The following is a 9105-nucleotide window of genomic DNA, read 5'->3' as shown; positions in this document are numbered from 1 at the left end:
ATATTTCCTTCATTGTGGATTATCATTGGAAAGTAATCAACACATTACAGCCTCAAATTCATCGAGTTTTCCCTTTGTGGTAATAGCCATGTGGGAGAAAGAGATGTAGTCCCCTTTGACCCTAACATACCCTTTTTACGTAAAAATTTTAAATTTCTATTCATCATATTATTAAAACATCCCTCATGTATTTTTCTTCTTATGGAAATAAGGATTAAAAAAAAACCGCCCCCGGGTGGGCTCGAACCACCAACCTTTCGGTTAACAGCCGAACGCGCTAGCCGATTGCGCCACGGAGGCTCTTGGTATTCAGGTTAGCCATTTGTATATTTCAGGTACCCAACTTTTAGCCCTTATTTTTAAAAATATACTTGCAAAAATTCAGGTTTTTTATTTATTTTCATGCACTAATAAAACAAAAATGTGGTTACCTAACATCCGCTTATCTTTATGCAATCATTTAAAGAAAACCTGAACACACTTTTAAAGGATAAGTATTATTTTACCCATTGAATAGCGCTTAGGTATTCAATTGTCTGACCTCAATACCTATCACATCTTTTAAAGACTCTTAAGTACTAAAAATAGCTTGCTTGCAAATTAACTGATTCTAAGTTGATTTTGTATTACCTATATTAAATAAAATTGGTGTATAACGGTACAATCAGCACCCCACTCTGAACTCAACAAAAATGGTACCTACTTTTGAAATGGTTTTTGCATCAATCTACAAGTTTTGTGTGTCCTTCGATTTCGGGAAAATCGAAATTATCTCTAATTCTGCCCAATTCAGCCTTGTACATCAACTTATTCGCATTCAGTTCAACCTATTTATATTATATATCTAGGCATTGGTTTTATAGCCATAATTTTGTGTCTATATACTCTCATAAGTACATCATCTCTCGCTAAAGTCGTTAAGCCCTAAATCGCATTATAATTTTATGTAACAAGCTTTTGACAATCTGTTTTTGAATCATGTATTAATTTACATCAATTAAATTGTTTGCCCAGTCAGAATCCATGAAACATTCTAAATATTTCCTTGTCACCTTTCTAAAGTCTATCCCAACATTAGTACGTATAGGTAGCTTTATAGGTAGGTAATATTGCTCCATCTTGGTACTTACTAAAATAATTTCCTGAAAAGCTATGTCTGGACGTGTGGCTAATGACAAATGCATTAAACAAATAATTTTATAAATTGCGTGTCTATTAAAGTTATAGTTGCTTTCGTCAGTTTTAATTTTGGTACAATTGGAATATCAGTAGTCTTACCCTTTTCACACTATAGTATATTGAAAGACAAGTGTAGAATTACTATGTCTATGTCATTTACGTTGACAAATTTTAAGTTGGCAGCGTAGCAAAACACAACACTGACATTTGGAAACTTTAAATTCCGTGAATGTGTAATTTTTTACTCGTAGATAAATTTATTTATGGTGGATGTGTAAACTGCTGATTTGGAATGTATTAAGTTCTTCGTGTACCAAAAATCAAGGAAAACACATAAATTTTACGTAATTTGATTCCACATCTGATGATTTGACGTTGACGTCTTGGCGAACTGCCAACTTAGAGATGAAAAGTTACCAAAAACAATGTTACAATGGAACTTTTTGCCGAAAACAGTTGCACAAAATTCTCATTGTAACACCGAAATAGAAAGAACTTATTTTATCTTCCTCTTTCTGCATGTTTAACCTGACTCAATGTTGATATTCCGACTTGGGCATTGCAATAATATTGTCTATCTTTAGTAAAGTAGGTATTTAATTTGCCTTTATCTCAAGTTTTCCATTAATTTAGATGCAATAATGTTCATAACAAAACTGTAGGAATAATTTGCCACTTTATTTAGCTTAACTGTGAAAGGGAGTAAAGGCAACAATCATTTTCAGATTTGGAACCTATATAATCACAGGATAATTATTAATTTACTTAGAAGAATATCGTAATCTATCTAATAATTTTATAAGGTAGTAAATTATTCCCATCATTTTAAAGACTCTTGCTAGTATAACTATAACTTTTGCCTTCTCTATATTTCAAAATCCTTACCAATTGGCTAAGATCATATCTAAATTTCTCAAATTTGGAGCCAAATTTATCCCACATTTCGTATCTGAGGTGACTATACCTACACCCTACTGTGAAAAATTCTTAAATTACCTGTGTTGAATAAAAATCGATCGAGTGCTATACATAACAAAATTTCCTCACGAATTCCTCAGGTATTAATTAAAACCCTTATACGATGTGATAATTTTTTTGGTCAGATGATTAATAAACAATTATGTGTCAATTTTAATCCCAATTTATCCAGATACAGTATTATTCTAATTTCTTTTTATCCAAATCTTAAATTCAATTTAAAATTTTAGTAGTGATTTCATTGGAATTTACGGAATTTGATTGAGGCCTTCGTAACTTTCAAATTTATAAGAATTTTAAGTCAATGATAGAATTTTTTGTTGTGTCGCAACTCAGTCGTGCTCTGAGAAAAATTTGAAAATGAAAACAATGGTTCAATTTGAGCTGTAATTTGAGCTAGCTAGGTAGGTTGGGTGATGGTTTTGACTGCATATTTCACACAGAAATACCCACATATAAAAAACATACATACATAGATTTTGTTTATTTGTTCTTCTTACGAATATTTGAACTTTGACCTCGACTTCTAAATCTTCTTTCAGATTGTAGTTCCGTCTGAATATACCGTTTTGCACTGGCTCTCCCTCGGAGACGTCTCTCATGGCCTGTTGTTTCAAAAATTTCCGTTGTTCTATTGTTGAACAAATTAACCCTACAATCTTTCTTGAAGTGTCCTGGTTTACCGCATATATAACATCCTCTATCGGCGCTAAAAGACGTCTGATCGACCTCTGATCCATTGTGGGTACTCTACTCTCTTAATTGTTTTTAGTGTACTTTCACTTTAAAAAAATAACTAGTAGCGTCGCAAAACGAGCGGACGGACGGACGGACAAAGTGGCCACAATAGCGCATTTTTTTTAATTTTTGTGGAAATGCGCTAAAAAGTCTGCCTGAGTCCCAAAAGCTCTGGAACTACACCACTTACAGACTTGGTATTGGTGTCATTCGATCAGAAATTAAAAATTATTTCATGTTTGTATTCTCCTTAAGGAATGTAATGTTCATAAGGGCTTTTAAAATCGAAAAAAACAAATTTGGAAGTGCACTCTTCGCCTCTTGCTCACAAGTGGTTTAACGAATTTTTTTCCTCTTTATCGAACAACCGGAACAACATTTTCTTCGTCATTTAATTCTTCAATGTTGTATATTTTTATACTCCGGTGTTTCGCGTAGAAGAAATATTAGCATGTATGAATTCCAGAGCAGCCTAAATTTATAGTTCACCTCTTCTACCATCTCGTATAATATTTCACATGATTTACACAACACATACATTCGAAATCTAAAGTTTTAGCCTAATTACAAAATATACCAAGTTATAATTTAAATGTTATCCAAATATCATGGTGGGGCAGCAACTTATCTATTCGATTCGGGCTGTAACCCTTTCGTAGCGCTATCCAAAATAGCGACAGTATTAAATACACTTAAGCCATATATGAAAGGAATCAGGGATCTAAGGCCGCTATATTTCATCCTTTGATATATGACCGAAAGTACCTACTGAGACTGTTTTGAAACCATTACAATACTTTATCATTCGAGAGATATTTACGATGTATTATACTCCCACGAACTCAACTTTACGAAATGTATTATAACTAATTCAATAATTTTAAATTAATGTAATAGTAAAAAAAATGTATGTATTATGTGATAATTATGTGTAAGTACCTACTTTAAATGTACTTACGGAGTGGCGGAATAATATAATACGGATAGTATAAATAGTGATATAGGTATGTAATACGTGTAAGTGTAATCTGTAATTAAAATGATTTTGTTAATACTTTGTGTTTGTGCTATTGATGGTATCTCCCTGCGTATAAGTTGTCTTTTTTATATGTTAGTTACGTTTTACGCGTTAAATTAGCCAGCTCCCTGCCACGGTGCTACAGGGATGATCCATTGATAGTTGACTGTATCACAAAGACAGCGTACACTTTGAAACCGAGCCTTCGCAGCAATGGGATAGAAGAATTGGAAATACCACCTCTCGAGCATTGCCATATTGATTGTTGATAGCTTCTAGGCACGATCTAAGTAACCACATGTTTTTAGCACTATCGAAGTCGTTTGCAGTCGGCACTTTCGGGTGCCGATGTAACAGAATCATTTGCTGGCAAAGGTAAAATAAAGTAGTGGTAGTAGTCTCAATTGGGGGCCACAGTGTCACTCAATGAAGATGTTAGGACTAACTTGAAAGCTTTCATTTGCCTGGTTTATATCCCCAACAACACTCACCGACGTAGGAGCTCTACGATAGATGTTGTTTACACAAAAACAATATCAGGATGAGAATGTTCCTCCAACAGGATCTGCATTGGATTCGACATTTCTAAGGGCTCACCTTGAGTGTTATCAGTGGAATCAGGACCTAATTCAGCATCCCAAAAATCCACCATTGTTAGATTATAGATGGTACAGAGTAGGGAATGCATATGAACCTGTTGCTTGTACCAACCCCTGTGCACCAGAGCTTATCGTGGAACTTTGTCGCTGCTAATGCTCGAAAAAGCGTTGCTCTCCTTCATGTACATGTCAGTCAAATGGGCTCCGGTGTACTGAAATGTGGGAAAGTAATCCGGACCGATGTGACAATATGGAAGAGTGCGAGCTAGACGATGATGAAAATTTACCAACCACCATATTGTTGTTTTTTGAGAGAAACTCTCGGTCGCTTCATTCGCTTGTTAGAACGATCCTTTCACTTTACGCCCATTTTGTATACCTTGGTGTAAAAGAGCTTCTCCCACCTGAAATCAAAGTATCAGGTACGTATCCATTGTTTCTAAACTTACCTCAGTTTTATGGTTATTAACTTTTCTCTTCGTGTTGAACGTCAATGTTGCAAGTAAATTAGAATCCACTTTAGGCGTCTGTCCGGCAACTTTGTTACATATTATACTTAATACAATTCCCACTACAAACGTGCATAAAAAACCAATTACACCATTATACATATATGACAAACGGTATAGCCAAAAATACTCCCTAAAATTGAAATTATTACTACTTCTGTGAGTATCAGCTGACAAGATACTCACCGGTCGTCTAATTTTGGGTGCGATGTGGGGCGCACGGAAATGGTTTCGTTGCAACCACTTACTTGTACAGGCAGTTTCGGCAAGGGTGGTCTTGGGCCACCAAATGCAGCCCAACAACAAAGCGCAATTCCAGCAACAAATCCCGTCATCGCTCCCTTAAATTTCGATCTTAGACTTCATCACAAGAGACAGTTACATACCTTCTGATTGGCACTTCTCGTAAACATACCTAAACTAAATAATGCAAGAAGCGGTCCCCCAAGAATACCAATAAAAGATCCGGTAGATTGCATAAGGCCGCCTAACATATGCGCCAAGCATGCTGATCCTATGCAAATAAATCCAAAAACCAAGGATATGATTTTACTGTATAAAGATAACTTATCGTTTGGAGGGTTTCGGCCCGTAGCTTTGAAATAAATGGGCTGTAAAAGTAAAGGTTAGACTTTAGGAGGGGACTACAATAGCTCACCTTAAAGTAATCTTCCAATGTTACCGCTGCTAAGCAATTCAACGAAGACGACAAAGTGGAAAGTGCAGCACTGAATATACCAGCGATAAAAAGACCGCTCAATCCAGGAATGTGTCCCATCGTCTGAACGACGTAGTAGGGAAGTAACTGAAAACGAATTAATCATGTTGTTACATTTCCAGTGTTGTCGTCACCTGGTCGGAGAATCTAATACTTTGATTAGCAATAGGATCGCATTGGTAATACCTGGCGTAAATCACCAATCCAGTAAATATTGCGCTAACATTAAGGCCTACTGATATAGGTATCCTTAAATAAACTGCCTGACGTGCACTCTTTAAATCCTTAACGCATAAGTATCTCTGTATCTGCGATTGATTGGTACAACTCAATGACAGATATAGTACTCCACCACCTATTATTAACGAAAACCAAGAATATCGAATTGTAGGATCGATGTCAAAACTGGAATTGCATCATTTGTGGCTTACTATAGCTACTAAAATGAAGTTACTTTAACAAACTCGTTCTGTTCCCTTCCTCTGCGATTCTCCAAATTTCTGAAAAGCTTCCTGTTGTCAGTATTGCATGTATCGGTACGCAAGTTACTGCTGCAACCATGAGTAGCGTCTGAAGTACGTCTGTTACAATTACAGCCTTCATGCCACCAATAGTTGAATAAAAAGTACATACTGAACCTAAAAACGTGTTGGCAAAAGTGGAATCTTATGATCGGATTGGATTCTGACCTAGACTTAAGATCGCAACATTTTTCGATATTCCAGTAACGGCATCTAAGGCAAGAGCCGGTGCATACAAGACCATTCCTGACTGGATAGTCGTTAGAATGGTATACGTAAGGGAGCCAGTAAGTCTTGCTACCATCCCAAATCTCTTTCCCAAGTACTGAAATTGGATTCATGGTACAAAACCAATTCAGCTATAGTTTGGATAGTGTATATATTAATTTATTTATTTATAATAATAATGATGCTTTTTGAGGTGCCCTTGCAGAAGGTCTTAAGCTGTTCTATACTACTTCGGTATTTACGTTACGAATTAAGCTCGGAATTAAGTAAACTGCAGAAAAACCTAATTCGGAGTAGCCAGCAGAAACTGATCTAAGGAAATGTCTCTGTCACATATGAAGAATATTTACCTCAGCCCAGGTTCGAACACCCGACCTATGTGGCCCAACGCTTACCACTGAGCTACACAGTTGGGACTAAGTAGTATAGATTGCAGTCAGAAATCTGTAGGATTTACAATTGCACGTAAGTTTCACAGTTTTATTGAAATGTAATTTCTTTGAACTAGTGAAATTAAGCATAATGTGGAAGTGGGATTAATTAATAGTATTCAACTTACCTCGTACACACTCGTTAGTTGTAAACGAAAAAATACAGGCATATATGTATACGAAAAAAGAGGCCCAAAAAGAATGACTGCCAAATTTAATACAGTCTGTTGAATACCGTACGTATAACTCTCACTAACACCACCTAATATGGTAACTGCAGATAATGAAGATGCCATTAACGAAAATGCAACTGGTACTACATGCATGTCCCTATTGGCAAACAAATACTCCTACAAATCACATTCAGTAACAACCTAAGTTTGATCAATTGTTTCACCTTAACAGTGTTCTGCTTGCCTCCTGTAAAGTGATAGTATATTCCGACTCCCGCTGATATGAGTAAGACTCCAGATATCACCACATAATCCCAGATACCAAGGAAAAATACATGCTCACCCATTTTCGCCACTCGATCATCCAGTAATGGTTGGAGCCTAAGCAGAAGCAACTCGTCTTGGCAAAGAAAATTCAGTAATTCGCAACATAACCCTACTTTGCATTTCGCCAATTACCTTTTAATTAAATTTGTTGTTAAACACTTTACGTAAATTAGTATAGAACGTATAATTTGAAAATGACGAAGCTAATAAAATCACATAACCAAACGGTATAGGTACATACTTAAATATGATAATTCCTTCCATTTCCAATTATCAGTAATTAAATTTTTGTAAAAGCTATTATGCAAATCTATTATCAAAAATATAATGAAAATGGCAATTTTTTACTTATGCAAGTGTATGTTCCGCACATCTTATTCTCACTCGTAATGTGCTGTTTGCGAAGTTAAGTCTCAGAAAAATAATATTCGTAAAAGTTAACCCAGTCCACCTAAAGGATTTTTGTAACAGTTTATGAATATAATTTGGGAAAGACTTTAGATAAACTTCTAGTGTATGAAATATAATTGGCCAATTTAATATAATTTTTATCTAATTTACTAATACGATCTCTTAACGTTGTTACATTTTTAATTTGTTTCCTCTATATTTCCTAATTAAGTTCATGATTAATTCTTCGGAGAAACCATTTGTTAGAAATTTCTTTGATGGTGGGCATTGCACAATTCTTTAATGTAATTTTGATGTGAAAATGCAAAATGAATTAACCAACAAAGTTCGCAAACAAAATTTTCCCTGTATGTGAGTGTGTTCAGTGTCCACTCCGACGTATTGGGAACCTTAGATAAACGTCTAATCAAAGCATTTTGTCAACGTGTCGGAAAAATTCGCAGGGGGGTCACTTTCAACCACAGGGATACAAATATTTAATCATTGGCACGATCATTGTAAAGGAGGATCGTATTTTAGTTTTGAGTCTAATCTTACCCTTAATTTTATCCGCGAAAACTTGTTATATTAATTGTTGAATGGGGTGGCGAAGAAAAAGAACACAGGAAACTCACCTCAATTAGTAATAACTAAACCTTTAACTTAACCGTTTATATGCAGGTACTTGAACATAGAATTTATATCTAATCTACGTGCACGCATTTTTTTCGGAAATAACTAAAATTGCATTTATCAAAGTGAAAGTAAACCAAACTCGCGTTTAGTTTAAATTGCTCATTAACAAGCGTATCAAAGTATGTCAAACCACTCGGTCATTCAACCATTGCCTGTTTAAATTTTTTACTGACCGCACTTTTTATAATTTAAAAGTCTCAATTAAATACTCAAATGCTTCTAGTAAAGGCAAGCATATGTACATAGTAAAAACGAGATTCTTCTAGTAAAGGTAAACATATCGCATATTTCAAATTTCAAGTGTGCGCATGCGCAGATTTTTATTTATAAGAATGCCATTCCTTTGTACTACACGTAAGTAGATGGTTCGCGCAGTACTGAAAATTCCCTATAGCTATTAGTCGCTTTATGGCGAGAACCAGTTTTTATTTTTGTTCTTACCGGGAAATCACGCGTTGCAGCTTTGAAAAGTTTATCTTGACCGCGATTAGAATTCTGTGCTGGCAGATTTACTATCTGCATCTAAGAAATTACTTGTCAAATAAAAGTTGACGCTTGTTCAGATCCACACGTCACGCGAGCTTGGATACCTTCCTCACC

The 9105-nt window shown here is 35.4% G+C and overlaps 1 protein-coding gene and 1 non-coding gene across 2 annotated transcripts; both read right to left on the bottom strand.

Moving 5' to 3' along the window:
• Nucleotides 1-226: 226 nt before the first annotated feature.
• Trnan-guu lies at nucleotides 227-300 on the bottom strand. Its single transcript has one exon. It is a non-coding gene; the product is annotated as a tRNA-Asn (tRNA).
• Nucleotides 301-4269: 3969 nt separating this feature from the next.
• On the bottom strand, nucleotides 4270-8668 carry LOC116172183 (putative sodium-dependent multivitamin transporter). The gene is made up of 11 exons (XM_031489335.1): nucleotides 8368-8668; nucleotides 7317-7473; nucleotides 7048-7269; nucleotides 6429-6585; nucleotides 6194-6377; nucleotides 5874-6144; nucleotides 5680-5826; nucleotides 5408-5632; nucleotides 5208-5362; nucleotides 4962-5154; nucleotides 4270-4916 (listed from the first exon to the last, which is right to left on the bottom strand). Exons 2-11 carry the CDS (start codon nucleotides 7437-7439, stop codon nucleotides 4854-4856), a joined length of 1740 nt encoding a protein of 579 aa, XP_031345195.1. The 5' UTR covers nucleotides 7440-7473; nucleotides 8368-8668; the 3' UTR covers nucleotides 4270-4853.
• Between the last annotated feature and the right edge of the window lie 437 nt (nucleotides 8669-9105).

The sequence above is a fragment of the Photinus pyralis genome, unplaced genomic scaffold (genome assembly GCF_008802855.1).
Source record: "Photinus pyralis isolate 1611_PpyrPB1 unplaced genomic scaffold, Ppyr1.3 Ppyr1.4_LG5, whole genome shotgun sequence".
In the NCBI taxonomy this organism is placed as follows: Eukaryota; Metazoa; Arthropoda; class Insecta; order Coleoptera; family Lampyridae; genus Photinus; species Photinus pyralis.
Note: the sequence above shows the minus strand (reverse complement) of the source record. Positions and strands in the feature narration are given on the sequence as shown.